Raw genomic sequence first — 15,797 nt, 5'->3', positions numbered from 1 at the left:
GGTGGGTGAGTCACTGAAAGCTCGGGCGAGGATCACGCTTGAATCCCAGCTCATATCGAGGTTTTGTTGGAATATAGGTCTTTCTCTCTCTTTGGAACGTTCGAGTCTCGGCAACGACGCTCAGCATCCTGTGATCCTGAGCAAATCACTCAATCTTCCCGTGCCTACAAACAATGCATGTGATCTTGTGCAATGTAGCCGGTGCTCATGTAAAGTGCTGTAAAACCTCCAGGTCGAGTTTGTGCTATATGAAAACTGCAGAAAAATACACAGCGGTAAAAACAAAGCATTTGTATAAAAAACAGAGATACGCATCCATTTAGTGCCTGATCTGTACAAAGTGTTTAAACACAAGGGGAGTGATTCAGTTAAGGCTGGATAGAGGATGGAATCAACATCTAAGTACACAACAATAAACCTCTAACACCATCAATCATTTATTCTTTAGGCCTCAGTGGTTACCTTAATTAACCCTGGGCTACCATTTATTTATGGAATTGTTCAACATTTCATAAAAAAGAGGTTGCCATCACATAATATTTACAGACATATACCCCATTCTAATGTGAAACAAAACACATTTTTGCACATAAATACAAAAAACACATGTACACATGTTACGATACAAACACGACATAATTGATTAAACAGAAGACAAATTGGCTATCCACCAGGGTAAGACAGTGCCAGTGCATGTTTCGTATTGACAACAGTAGACAGTCCTACATTTTAAACATATAGGGGCAGATTTATGAGCTCCTTGCGCCACTTTTGCGTCACTTTTCCCATGTTAAAAGTGACGCAAAAGTGGCGCAAGGGGCTCATAAATCTGCCCCATAATTGGGACATTATATCATTTGATCCTCAATTGTTGCTTAACTTGGGTCCTGAAGAGGTCAATATCTTTTTTATAAACTCTAATTAAAGAGCATCAACTAATATGCTCAAATATGCATGTTATGCAAGAGTGTCTCTAAGTTAGGTAAGTATAAACCTCTCATTGTCATAAGCCAACGTGTTTCAACCTTCTATAGGTAGGGACCAAAAAAACTCTTTTAGGCGAAGGTCTTCATCAGGGCGAGGTTTTAAGGTGGTAGGACTTTTGGATGCCGTTTTGTGGTTCTCATGTGGGAATACCTTGAGTTTCCTATATCTCTTTGTATGTTGTAAATGTTACGTCAGAATTCACAAATTGTCAAAGTACTTTGAATTGTTTTCCATATCGCTGCACTTCTTTAGTAAAAAACTCCTGATATGCAAAGCGTTAGTGGTGTAGTCACGAAATTAATTGTGGCTCCATATCGGCATTCTCCATTACGCGCCGAATCTTCCGATCAACAAGTCAGTACAAAGTGACACCGGAAGATCTGAATAAATCGCAGCTTCCCCACTTGCATTGGATGATCTTGGGTCAATATTTTATTTCACCCGAAACTCTTACTCTTTTTTTCTTCATATTCGCATATGTAAATGTAAATGTAAATGTTGTAGACTTGTAAAGCGCACAGCTACCCCAGCAACGGGGCGTCCCGGCGCTGTAGACCGCTGGGGAACCCGTCCTGGCTATCCCTGTGAGATGGTCCCTTTCTGGGTATCTCCAAGGTGAAACCAGGCATCCCTGGCATCTGTGGGGGGCCGTTGTAGAGATGAGGCAAGCTTAATGCCCAGAGTTGCCGAGTGTGTTCCTGGTTAGAGTAGGTACCGAGGCGAGAATTATCGAGTCCGTTTTGACCCTGGTCCACGACCCTGCCGCGTCGGGAATTGAACCCTGGTCCCTGGCCGATTCTCTGCTTACGGGTCTGCCGCCTCTAACTAGTGAGCCACACCTCTCCACATTGAAGCACTTTCAAATATGGGCGTTCAAAATATCAGTTGTATAACAACATATTATGTTTCATAGACTATAATGTAGTTTCTTAACAATCTTGACCAATTGCAGGGTTCACAGGACAACTGTCTTGCCTCTCACCTCTCTTCTAGCGCTTACCCTCCTTGTTAAGAGAGGTCCTACATTCCAGCCCCACAAGACCCTCAGTTGCGATGACCCCTCAGTCGCGATGACCCTCAGAGACGCATGAAGCGTCAGTAGACCAAGGCGCTCGTGCAGAGTTTGGTGGTGCGGGAGCACTGCCATGAATTGGCCGAGCCCAGAGCTTAATTTGAGCCGGTGGTTTCTGGTGCTCGGCCCCTGCAATTAATCGTCAACTCCAGCACTTATGGCTGTCTGCCACATGGTGGCATTTTTTATCTAAATTAGAGATGAACACACCATTTGTTCATTAATTCAATGTACATTAAAATGACTAATACCTGCCCCCAAGCCACTCGTATAGCTGTGGGTGGCATGGCATTGTCTGAATTGTCACACTTGTAAGGTGTGATGGTTCATAATTGTGTTGGTCTAGTCATCGGTGAAGCTTGCATGGGCATTGGGTTGTCCAAGCTGCGGCGGCCTCCTGACGAGAGCACTGGCACATATAATTTACAAATTAAGCACTGGCCATGCCCCAGCTCGTTTACATTCCGTGAACTGAGGCAATGGCCTGTTAAGCGCTTTACGCACTCTATTAACTAAGACAGCTGGTGAGAAATGCAGTAACCCAAACAACCTTCATGAGCGCCATCCATGCTGCTCATAAATCTTCCTATCTAATCCTAACTATGTTAACAGTGGCTTGTCTTATTCACTCAGAGGGCTAGCACGGGCACCGAATGCATTTGAAATGCAAAGAATGTCGCATTTGAGAGAGTTTATGCTATTGCCATTGTAAATGACAGTGCCTTTATTCATCTACTTTCAAAACAACACATAAATAAAAGGCATTGTAATTTACAATGCCAATAGCTCAAACTCTGGTAAAAGCGAGACCTATTGCATTTCAAATGCTTGTTATTTATATTATCTCATCGCTCAAGTCCATTTGACATATTATTGGTATCACCCTGATGCCAGGCTCCAATATCTTAAACCGGAGCGATCCCAGATACACCCTAATCCTTAATCTGCTATGCTGCCACAGGGTCTGCTCCGCTGCCCCTCTGAGATTCAGATACTGCCCACTGTGTGCTGGGCATGGACAAAACTATGATGGTATTTACAAACCGAGTTCTTATAATCAGTGCACACAGCATTGGTAGACAACCCATGGATACCCCCCACTACAGAAACCCTTACTAAGTGCACATTGACTAGACATGAGTTACTGGAAGTTGGGGATTTATTTAAAGACTCACGACCGTGCACTACAGAGGAACTCCTTTCCCACAGGGATACCCCCTACATTGACAAATTCCTCTTTCATACGGTCCGTGGATCCCTGATTGGGGCAATTCCTGACGATGCGAGGGAGCCGGCTGATTGTCCCCCTCTCACACTAGTTATAGCTTCAACAGACGGAGCCCATTTGGTTTTACATCTATATCACCTGTCATTGGCTCTCCACCCTGCAGTTTGTGTTAAAGTGCATGCAGCCTGGGAACAGCATCTAGGTCTACCAATTACTGACAAAATATGGCAATATTGCTGCGCACATAAACATTATATATCGAATAACCATCGCTACAAACTCCTAAACTTTAAATACATACATTGAGCATATATAACCCCGCAATTGTTGGCCAAGATGGATCCCAGCGCCTCGCGGGCGTGTGCTAGGTACGCTGCTGCTAATGCCGATTACTCACATCTTCCATGGTACTGCAGGCCCATTCCGGCGTACTGGGGGGAGGTCTTCCGGCACCGATCTCTTATGGTCGAACAAATCCTACACCCTGTACTATTGACAGCATTGCTGGGGTATGTCCAGCCTTTGAAAAAAAGTATGAGATGATTTACAGCAATCGCTCTGTTAAATGCGAAGTGTCAGGTCTCCCTACACTGGGGCAGAGCACAAACACCAACGGTGAAGGCCTGGCTCCGAGACCTGATTCACTGCGACACAATGAGCGACAGCAGCCACAGAAGAGCTAGGTACAGGCATATCCCCTGAATGGTGACTGAAACTCCCACATAGTTCGACCTGAACTGTATATTGCACTGGGAGTCTGGGATGAGGTGTGGATTGCCATTCAGTGTTTGTGATTGTTAGAATAAATGCATGCTCCGAACCACAGCAAGAATTGTAAGATTGACTGTAATTGATTAGGTCAACTTTAAGCACAATTGTGACCAATTTTGGAGGAAGTACTCTTTTTAATGTTGGGTTATGCTCCTTGTTATCACTGACCTACTTTGAACGATTTGAAATGCTGTATCTTACCAGACACTTATGTGTGTGATTGTACATTTCAAATCTCAAAGAAAAAAGAAAAAGGTATAAATTACTCAAAGGTGTAAATTACCTCTGTGAATCAGGCCTACAGGTTTGCTTATTTGACTATATTGGCACATTTTGCACATATTGCTGGGGTTAACAGAGTGGGTGGGTGTGGTGGATTAAGATTTTCAAGTTTATTGATTTTACCATGAAGACCGCTAGCGAATCATCCTTGAACTGAAGGGACATTTTCTGATGTACATGCCCGACACGGCTAAAAGGCAACACTCTGCTAATAATACTACAGCAGTCTCAGCCGCTTTATTATTCCCTTTATTATATACGTCTGACCATTTAACTACATCTTGAAAAAGCCCCAGGCTTGCATGCCAGGAGGGGGTGAAACACGTGTTGACAGTATTGTGTAAATGTTTTGGTTCCAGTGATTCTTATTTCCTAAGAATCACCCTTGATCTGTTGAATTTTGGCAAAATAAACACAGGATCAATACAATGAATGGAGTTTTCCAACATATTATAAATATTTTTACTTGTCCTGACTCTCTTACATGATTTGAATAGTTTCCATATGCAGAGCAATACCTCACAATTACTGTGTAACATGATAGTCCAAAAGAATGATATGAATAGAGCTAATACCAAACATGACAGCCCCAAAGAAATATTTGTTAACCCCTTGCATGCCCGCCCCTTTCCCCGCCCAGTGCCGCGCCTTTCATTAGCGGGCGGAGTTCATGACGAGCTGGACTCGTCATGGGCACAGCGCCACCGCAGCCCATGACGAGTCCAGCTCGTCATGGGCACTGAAGGGGTTAAAATGTCTCTCCAGGAATGTTAGGGATACAAACAATCATCAAACGGTGAAAAAGGTGTTCCTTTCTTGGACAGGGATGATACAGACTTTATAATGCTTTAGGAAACACACCTGTCCCCATGACAACTGGCTACCCCGGTCAAACAATGGGGGACACATATATACTTTTCCTCATATGGCTTCTATTTTTGTGGAGTCTGCATTTCTGTCTGTAATCATGGAGATCAACTAATTCAGAAATTTTAAAAACCCAAAGGCAGGTAAATATTGCAAACAGTTTTGCTTGATAATTGGAAACCTGCATTGGTCGACGCATATGCTCCAAATATAGACTGAACTGAGACAAGTGGATACTGAGATGTAGATATGGGATTGGGGGTGGGGGGAAAACCACAAACTAGTTGTAAATTCCAATTAGGATTTTTGGGGAAGCAGAAGTCCTTGACATACTCAGTCGGAGTTGTAACTGGGCGATATTCTGGACAAGTTCAATTTGCTTGATATGTGGAGGCAATGAAACTCCAATGCATGGGGATACACTTTCTATTCCTCTCCAAGTGGTTCTCTGGCAGGTTTAGATCACTAGCTGGTTTCCTTTTCGAATCCTCGTGGGCACTGCGGGGGCTCTCATCTACTGCGTATCCTGTCTGAACACTCTCCGGTAATGCTAACGCTGGCTTTGCTGCCTTCCAGAATGGCCCGTGCAAGATGAAGATTCCCCACAACATTTTTACTGGAGTCAGTATTTCAAGACAAAATACACACAGGAATCAAGGAATACTTTCAATTAAATAAAGGTTCAGTGTCTAGTTATGCAACACTATGGGAGGCTTTGAAGGCCAACATCAGGGGGACTGTAATATCTAAACATGCCGGCATACTGAAAGATATTTAAAGACAACTCTGCTACCTAGAGGGAGTAAGAAAGTGTTGGAAAATGCAGTCACTACCGTATCTCATACAGAATACCTCTCTAAAATGCATACATTATTGCAGCAGTTTCAGGAGTTGGCTGACCAGGAGGTGAGTTGTCTGAGTAGGATCGTACAGGCCAGGCAGTATGAAGAGGGAGAGCAGCTGGGTAGGAAATTATAACGGTTGCTGCGAAGAGACAGGCACTGTACTATCATCCCACGGCTGGAGAGACATGGTGGAATTACCCTGACATTGAATGAAGATATGGTGGAGGAGTTTGTCGAATACTATGAACAATTACATGTAGCACGAGCTGACACAACACCTGATTAAATTGAGACATACTTTGATGTGATCACACAGGTCTGATTAGAAAAGATTCACAGTAACTTCTTAAATGAATCAATATCGATTGACAAAATATCAGCAACTGTTGACATTGGCAGATTCAATTTGGAAGATACTCGGATATTTAAATCAATTGGGAGAAGATTGAGCCATTCCCACTTACACTAAGCATCTTAAAAACAGATTTGTAGCTCCCAGTCGGATGGATAGATTATGCTGGTAAATATTTAGGAACAGTTAAACCCAAGGAGATAGAAGCCATCCTCAGATTGAATTATGGACCTGCAGAAGACGCATTAACTGGTCAAGTGAAAATTTGGATTAGAATTTCCCTATCTTTGGCAGGCCACATGGCTCTTTTAAAAATTGTAACACTCCTGCAGTTTTTTCATCTATTCAGCAATATTCCTGTTCCAGTACATATGGCATTCTTCTGCACTCTAGAAACGTGCTAATTTCAGGTGGCCTGCATTTAGTGTGTGCCAGTGTTTCAAAATGCTTTTTCTCACTGTATTGGAGATGGGTGAGAATGTAGTGACGCATACTATTTTATCACCATCTTTTCTTACTTTGGGACTGAGTGGCGTCTCCCTAGGGCAGTACCATGCTCTTTTCAATGCTGTTTTCACCAGTTTGCGTGGGTACCCTCTGCTGGTCAGTTTTTTGGACAGGAGGTTTGCCTCCATAAAATAGTCCTCCTTGCGATAGCAATTGCGGCGTATGCGGAGGAATTGTGAATATGGGAGGGAAACAACGTAAAGCTCTCGGATGGTGACTACTGTATGCTAGTAAGGTACGCTTTTCAGTGGGTTTGCGGTAGAGTGTTGTGTAAAGTGTACCGTTATTGGCTATGATAGTTAAGTCAAGGAAAGCCACCTCCTGTTTATTGCTGTTGATGGTAAAGCTAAGGCCATTGCTATGTGTGTTAAGCCAATTCTGAAAGTCTACGAGGTTTTCCCATTCCAGATAAGGAAAATATCGTCTATGTACCGTTTCCATTCAAGAATATTAATTTTGAATGGGTTGTAGGGGGATAGTATTTTCTGCGTCTCTAGCCAGTCCATGTAAAGTATAGCAAAATTAGGGGCAAAGACTTTCCTGTGTGTAATTGTCAGTGTTTTGGAGAACGATCCCTCCGCCCTTATCCACTAGTTTGATAATCAAACTCTCAATTTGCTTAAGTCCGTGTAAAGCATTTTTCTCAGAGAGGGTGAGGTTGTAAGGAATGTATCTGCATGTGTGTTCATGTTCTGTAATTTCTTTAAGTACCAATTTTTCGAAGACGAGGATCTCAGCTGGTATGCTGTGATGTGGAGGGGAGAAGGTAGATGGGGGACGGAATGCAGTGAATGCTGTCGAGGGTGTATATGGTTTATCGAGAAAAAATGCTTGGAGGCGTATTTTTCTAAAGAACTGTAGTAATTCGATCTGGAGTTGAAGATAGTCAGGTTTAATGGTTGGGACGAAGGACAATCCCTATACTGAGTAGTGCAATTCCTTTCTCGGATAGTCAGTGAGTAGAGAGGTTGAAAATCGGGATGGATTCGAGGTCGGGCATAATGCCATTACCGGCAGTGGTTGTAGGGTCAGTATGCGGTCTGTGGTGTCTTACCATTGGTAGTATCTCTGACGTGTTTGTCTGTCCCCAGGCGCGCTGTTCTACAGGGGTGGCCGGGGCATGCCGCAGTTGGCTTGACGTCCCTGTTCCTGTCCTAAATAATTAGGGTTGTTGCCTCTGTTTCTAGATGTACTAGGGCGCTCAGCAGAGTCAGAATTGTCAGAGGATTCCACCGAGGTATCAGAGAATCCAACTATATTCTGTTGTTTGTTAAATCTACCCCAGGGTCGTTGTGTTCTGGGGCCCAAGTATGATCTATTTGTGTAGAAATCCTCTACTTGGTAGGGGTATGTCCTCTCTGTCTTGTAGTTTTTGACGTCACGTTTAACCTTAGTGATTTTCTTGTCCTGTTCAATTCTGTGGAACTCAGAGAGGGTTTGTTCGATTTTGTCTAAAAGGGTTTTTGCGTCTTTAATCCCGCTATTGCCTTTTATCTGCCTTTCAATGTCTTTTATCTCTATCTCTAGTTTTTTTGCTTCTTCGTTTGCTATATCTATGCCCAAGACTATCCAGTGTCTTGAGCAGGCTGTTCCAATGTGGCTAAAGCCAGTCAGATATTTCTTAATTTCAGTGAAAACCCCCGGTATATTACGAACTTGTAAGCCCACAGGGATAGTGTCCGTTTTTAAATACTCAGTGAGCATGCGGACCATCAATTGTAGCCTGATGAATTTCTTAGTGGATTTTTCTAATTGGTCAAAAATCGAACTTTCAGTAGTGCTGACATTGTCAGCTGTGTCTGAGAAAAGAGAAGGGCCCTCTAATATCTTTTTAATATATTCATCTGAATATGAGGGAGCGTGTTGTGCCATGCCTTGCTTAGGCCGGAGTGGAACGGACAGGGGAGGGTGGGGGTTCAGGGAAAATTAAAGGATTGATGAAGGCAGGGAAGGAAGGAGAGTCCACTAATTGTTTAGTAGGAGGAAATGAACTTTCAATTCCTTGCATTCCAGCAATTGCGCTTAAGTACAACGAGAAGCACAAGGAGACCCTAATAGTCAGACGGGACCAAGAGTAGACATATATTAGGAAAAACAGAGGTCTTATACATGTAGGATAGGTACAATATCACAATTTGTACAATCAAGAAATTGGAATTATACGTGTATTCAGAAAATAAAAAGAATTTCTTTTCAATGAATTAGAAGCACAAATTATACAAAAAGGGTGAGTGAGCAGACCGTGATGAGGTAAAAGGAAATAAGCCGATTTTTTTACCACAGCAAGTGACTTAAAAAGTGACTTTTGAGTGTGTGGAAATGTAAATTAAAAAGTCACAATCAATTAGCTTCTCATACTCAACAATGCGATACAGATTATAGTATAGAGTTAGAGACCTGTGTCCACGACGTTTCGATCCCGATGAGATAGTGGGATCTCATCAGGACAAGGCGATGGAACGAGTGCCTGGGAAGTTTGCCTGGGTAGGTGTAAGTAGAAAGGATGGGGAAAGTAGGAAAAAAGGGGGAGAATAGGGTAAGGATTAGTGGGAAGCAAGGACAAGTACATATATATAGGTCACAACACACTGATATTTAAGAAAGCAAAAATGTAAATTTAAAAATTAAGCAAGGCATACATTCAAACTATACTATAATCTGTATGGCATTGTTGAGTATGAGATGCTAATTGATTGTGACTTTTTTATTTACATTTTCACACACTCAAAAGTCACTTTTTAGGTCACTTGCCTGTGGTAAGGAAATCGGCTGTTTTCCTTTTACCTCGTCATAGTCTGCTCACTCACCCTTTTTGTATAATTTGTTCTTCTAATTCATTGAAAATAAATTGTTTCTATTTTCTGAATACACGCATAATTCCAATTTCTTGATTGTAAAAATTGTGATATTGTACCTATCCTACATGGATGGGACCTCTGTTTTATCTAATATATGTCTACCCTTGGTTCCGTCTGACTATTAGGGTCTCCTTGTGCTTCTCTTTGTACATTGGACCAGAGAGCATGTGCTGCCAATGCCTACTGTATTGTAAACCATTCGGACATATTTCCTTATGGTACATGCATGTATGATGCATGTGTGATATTAATTCTCTGCAATTTTGGAATAAATATAAAAAATTAAAAAATCTTGACAGGGGTGCTGATTAGGCCCAGGGATGGAGGGGGATCAGTACACCACGTCAGCCTCACAGGCCAGCATGACCCAAACACACGCGCCCAGGGGTAACCTAGTTCCGACAGCAGGCCTGGGCCCTCTCGTGGGTAGCGCTAAGTCTTTGCCGCTCACTGGTAACTCCCACAATCCACAGTACATGAGCGTCAGCAGAATGAGTAATGGTACTTCATTGGATATCCTCCTTGAGATCGCACCATGAGCGGCATCTGAAACCACCACAGGGATTACTATATCGCTTTCAGACAACCTTTCCATGGCGGTCCGTCATTATGGAAAGGCTGTCGGAAACTGACTTTGGGTGCCCCTAGCTGGGCCGAAGTCCCCCTTGGCCTCCAATTTGATGCCTGATGGGCACCTGTGGTGCCCACACAAACATCCATACCCCGTGTGCCAGGCACCAAATGGTGCCTGCCACACATTGCGTGAATGTTTAAAAACATACCCTTTACTATTGTGGATTGTGCAGCGACCCTTTTCCGTCCAGCAGTACAAGCAGCAAAGGGTGTGTTTCAGGCTGTTGCATTGTAATTCGGTGGGTGGGACCTCTGATTCCTTGTCAGGCAGTCCCATTCGGACTACGATATCGGTTGGACGAATGGTAATGAGGGCCTTGTGGACTCAGTGGCTCTTTGCATGCCCTTTGCCTCCCTTGAGCCATCCAGTTCCTGGGTGATAAATGAAGAGCAACATCAAATTAGCAGGCGGGGTGAGCTCTGTTGATGCTTGTTATGGACTGTTTTTCCTTCCCAGTCTTGTGAAGTCAACTGTGGACCCTGGTCATCTCCAAAGAAGTTTTGGAAGGGGTGATCATGCATCCTCATGTTGCATCTTTGAGCTATGTTTGGTGGAACTGAGAGTTAGGGACTTTCATGCATGTCTTTTGTCAGAGGGTCTGTTTGACACTGTACATGCAATGTGCAGGAATTGACAGGCAAGATGAAAGGCCTTCTCCTGCCCCACACAGACGGTCTGGGGCTTCCTTGCTCCTAGATGTAGCTCACGCCCTCCTTTATTTCCAGAAGGAACTGAAGATTTTTCATATCTAGCAGCGCTTTAAGGCTAGGTCAATCTTCCAAGCTTTAGGGCCACCCCTGCAAATAACCTCATGAGAGGTCCCCTTTCTCTTCTCTGTTATTTGAAAGTGCCCTTTGTCTCTTTTCCTCTTCTGTCTTCCTACATATATATTTCTTCATATAAATCAAATCTCCAAACCTCTCTAGCGCTTTGTTGCTTTGTAGTTAGGTTTCTGCTCTGGATTCTCACTCTCCCCTTGCTACTGTTGCTGTTTTGCTTTTGTGTGTTTAAAAAAATATTATCTTTTGTCTCCCAGCTGCAGGAAGCCTTTGGTTGGGCTCCCTTCATCCAGCTCTTCTCCGACTACCAGAAAATGACTGGCATTAAAGATGAAAAACACTACAAGATGAACCTGTGGGCAGAAAAGTTCTCCAATCAGGTTAAGAAAAATTTGGCACCATTTTTCAAGATGTGGGGCTGGCCGATCGAAGACAGCGTCTCTAAAAAGCTGTCTTCACTGCCGGAGTGGAAGGAGAACCCAATGAAGAAGTTTGTTGGAAATCAATAACCATGGAAACACGCGATCCCGCTCTACAGTGACTTCAAGACATCAACGTGGTTTAACAGCAACTTCTTGCCTACATCATTGTCAATGTGATTCCATATATTCCTACTGTGTGCATGTGCGGTGTGTCCACCTCATTCCAGGCTAGTCATGACCTGTTCACCTACAAAATAATTGATTCCAGGTGTGTTTTTCTAGTTAGTTTAATGAACACAAAACATGTCTACAATGCCCAGAATGATTTAAGAGATCACACAAAGGAAAGTACAGCCCTGGAAACAGTGTCTATTGTGACCTGGAGGGAGGTGGCCACTCTATGCACATTTGAGTCCAATGTACAGGTACTGTGCGCTAAGATCACAAGGCTAACATCCGAGAAGGAACCGTGTGCCTGATATGTGTGCAACCGTCTGTGAGAGGTGGGGCCTGAGACATCAATAATATCTGATACCACTGCTTCATATGCATAGTGCTAACCTGATGTACATTCAGAAACATAATGGATACATAATTTTTACCCCATGTATAAGAAAACTCATACGTGATCTTACATTTTTCCTTTCATCCCCCTCTCAGCAAGGAAACAAGGGGCCCTGACATTAGTTATGTCAACAATTGACTATTGCAATGCCCTCTATTTGGACATCGCCAATAGCGCCCAAGCCAAACGGCAGGTAGTAGAGATGCAGAATACAATGGCCCGGCTCTCACGGACATTCCAAAATGGCAGTTGGTGGCTAAGGGACTACATGACCTTCAAGGGCTCCCAATAGGAAAGCAATGTCTAAACAGTTCGTAAGGCCCTTTGCCAGACCCACCTAGCGGCAATTAAGGCAATATTTTACAGTTATACCACTGGGAGAAATCTTCGCTCAGCCCACCCTAACTTGGCGACAGTGCCCAGAGTCAGAAGGAGAAATGGGCAGGTTGAGCTTCCTCAGTCACGGCAGCAAGACTGTGGAAATGACCGGTATCAAACTACACTCTCCCTTCAGAAAAGCCTTAAAGACCTAGCTTTTCACACTATAGGGTTTCCCCGCACTAACGTTTGTTTTAATCCACTCTGGCTGAATCAGACCAATGAGACTAAAGAGCCCTGATACCTTCATGCACTTGCTGTGCTTTATAAAACACCCACAGATCAAATAAAATCACCACACATACACTACATCTCACACAGCTCGTAGGCACTACCCATACCCACAACAAACACTGCCATCTCAAAACACCAGATATAAAACCCACAAAACCACCTCTAAAACCTTACACTCAGACACACTGGCTTGTCTCAATAAGTAACGCTTGGAATCTGCCCATATTTTCTGCACCATCTAAAACTAAAGTGATAATAAACTTAGTGCACGCCAGGAAAAGAACACAAACTCCATACTTAAACTCTGCAACCTCTACGGAGGTACTTTACTTAATTCTCCCAATTTTAAAACAAAATCATGCACATGGTGACATTAGGAACAACTTGCAAATCACACAAACTCAAGATGCAAACATTATGTATTTTCAAGGAGAGAACTGTCGCCTCATCACAGTCTAGAACATATTCTAAAACACAAATATATGTAAAGTTTGCAAGAATGGTGCTCTAAAGCATTTCTAAGGAGCTACAACAAGAGTCCTCACGAGCATGTAAATATGTTTGTATTTACAGCCCTCATATCAACGCAGAGGCTTTACAGCCCTCATATCAACACAGAGGCTAGGTGTAATCCCCTGAGTTTACTTCTTCCGAATTATTGTTATAGAGGTCCCAGTAATTTCAAAGGGAGGTAAATGACAGAGACGTATAAGGTTTTGTGGAATAACATGCAGGAATTATTCTTACTGTGCTAACTGCCACAGTTTTCCTTTACTGGTATAACACCTGAATCTTTGCCTGTTTCCAGCAGGTGAAATTACCCGGTGTGATACCACTCAGCGGCAGTGTGTCTGCTGAATATATAATTCTAATGGAGTTTATGATGGACTTTACCGTCCCAAATGGAATTGATGGGCCACTTGAAAGAGGGCCATAATCTCAAACTAACATCTGTTCTTTTAGTCCTTGGAGACACTCTGAGTGTCATGAGTTGAGGCAGCAAGGCAGACCTCAAGCAGTTGGGTAATCCCCGGGCAGCAGGGTAATGTGCAGGCAGCAGGGCAGTCCTGAAGCAGCTTGACAGTTCTTCTTCTGTAGAGTCCACAGGTCCAAGAGTTTTCAGTGTTCAATATTTATACCTGGTACCAGTTCAGAAGTGGGATAAACTTCTAGACTTCTGTCCACATCTGCTTCTGGAATTTCCTTCCTCCCAGGCCTGGCGCCAGTTTCTTTGTGTGTGGGCTGAGGCAGCTCCTTTGAAGTGTAAGTGTAGTAGGTGACAGCTCCACCCTCACAAATCCTGTCAGGATGGCCCATCCTGCCAACACCCAGCCCTCCTTTGTGATACTGTCTATGTGGAAAACATAAAGGCCATTTGCTAACTGCACCTAGGGCCACGTGTACAAAACTTCAGAACTGTGATTTCCTAATGGCGATTCTTAGTCTATTGCAATTAGGAAATCACAATTTGTATTGTAAGAAAGCTTAAAAATGTTCAATTGCAATTTCAAATGGGTTGCAAATCGACCTACCTCTTGAATCTTAATGACTTAGGTCACAATGCAATTTGTGGCCCATTAGAAATTGCAGCATCACAGCGATGGTGGCCTGCTGGGGTCAGCAGACCACCATGTCTGTGATTGCTTTTAAATAAAGCAATCTTTTTTTGTAAATGCAGTCTGTTTTCCTTTAAAGACTAGTAAAATGCTTCCCTTTCCCATGGTGAGGGGAGAATTTAGCAGTATTCGCTGCCTTTTACCATCAGTGTGAAAACTGACCTGTAAGTGACATCTAAATAAGGTGGGCGGAAATTAACACTCTTACTCCGCAGGGCCATCAGAGGGGATTAATCACAGTGGGGATGGAATAGCCTGCGCCTTGATGAAACCCAAGGTTCCCCCACATATATATTTAGCGGGTGGACCACAGTCTTTACGGTACATATATTCAGTCGCGATGGAGTATACATATCACCAAGATATAAATCGGGGCCTTGGTCTTATAACTTTCTGTAGCTTTTTCCATATTTCTACATATTTAACTTTTCAGTGGTGTTGGTGCTTGTTATGGTTCATTGTAAGCTCCCCTATGGCTCATCCTCTTTCTTGAACCTTGTACTCTTAGTATTCACTATGAATTGATCATTTCATGTGTCAGATTGCCAAAGTGACCCGTCATTAGAAATTCTCTCAATCAGTTTACAAATTCAGCAAGAGATTCTCCTTTAAGTAACACTCAGGAATGTTAATTAAGTCATACATAGGAAAATGGACACATTTACCTTATTTAGGCCTGCCAGGTAGTCACATAGGGATTCCTGGCATGTTTAAGTGCATTTACTATGCACATTTCTATGGAAGTGTGAAGATCTCCACAGTATTAAAGTCCACTCAAAGGTGAAAAGTGGGCATTTTCTTTCACAAAATAGAACATGCCAAATAGAATGATTATCTTTGAAAATAGCGCACCCTAAAGGCACAATAATTAGTCACAATACATGATATGCTTCATTTCATTATGCTGAATTATATATCTGTGTGCATGTCGCAGTTGACAAGCACTTATATAAATATGTTCTAATTCAACAAATAGCATACACCGCAGAAGTTTTTGTCTTTCAAAGAGGGAAGAGCTTTCATTTGAAAAAGAAATGTTAAATAGATATGTGCATCTCACAGTTAACATGCAACAGAGTTGTAAAAGTGATTTATTAGTTGATATTTGCTCTTTGAAATTTAGGAGGCACAGAAGAAAAATAATGCATGGCAAATCATTTCAAAATAGAGTTTTCAAATTACATAATGGTAATGAGGCTTGGCTTGCAAAGCCTGCAATTCCATGATCATACATGCTTGAATATCACAATCTGGAGTCCTATTATAAAGGTCAGCTTCGAAGCACATGCTGACCCCTTTTTCTCCAAGTCCCTACCCTCCTGTTCACCCTGTGCAGAGCCTGGCACCTTTTATCCGCATCCCCAGTCTCCTGCTTCCCTGAGCCCTGCTTAGACCTTTTT

The 15,797-nt window shown here is 42.9% G+C and overlaps 1 protein-coding gene across 1 annotated transcript in view; it reads left to right on the top strand.

Annotated features, from left to right (window-relative positions):
- LOC146808489 (TRPM8 channel-associated factor homolog) overlaps window positions 1–12,463 on the top strand; it is a 153,195-nt gene extending 140,732 nt beyond the window's left edge. The window contains exon 7 of the mRNA XM_085623579.1: window positions 11,440–12,463. Coding sequence (XP_085479705.1) covers window positions 11,440–11,691 — 252 coding nt within the window. The 3' untranslated portion in view covers window positions 11,692–12,463. The remainder of the gene's footprint in view (window positions 1–11,439) is intronic.
- Window positions 12,464–15,797: the final 3,334 nt, after the last annotated feature.

The sequence above is a fragment of the Triturus cristatus genome, chromosome 8, assembly GCF_964204655.1.
Source record: "Triturus cristatus chromosome 8, aTriCri1.1, whole genome shotgun sequence".
NCBI classification, from domain to species: Eukaryota; Metazoa; Chordata; class Amphibia; order Caudata; family Salamandridae; genus Triturus; species Triturus cristatus.
The sequence above is the reverse complement of the archived record's forward strand: the minus strand, read 5'-3'. Positions and strand labels throughout refer to the sequence as shown.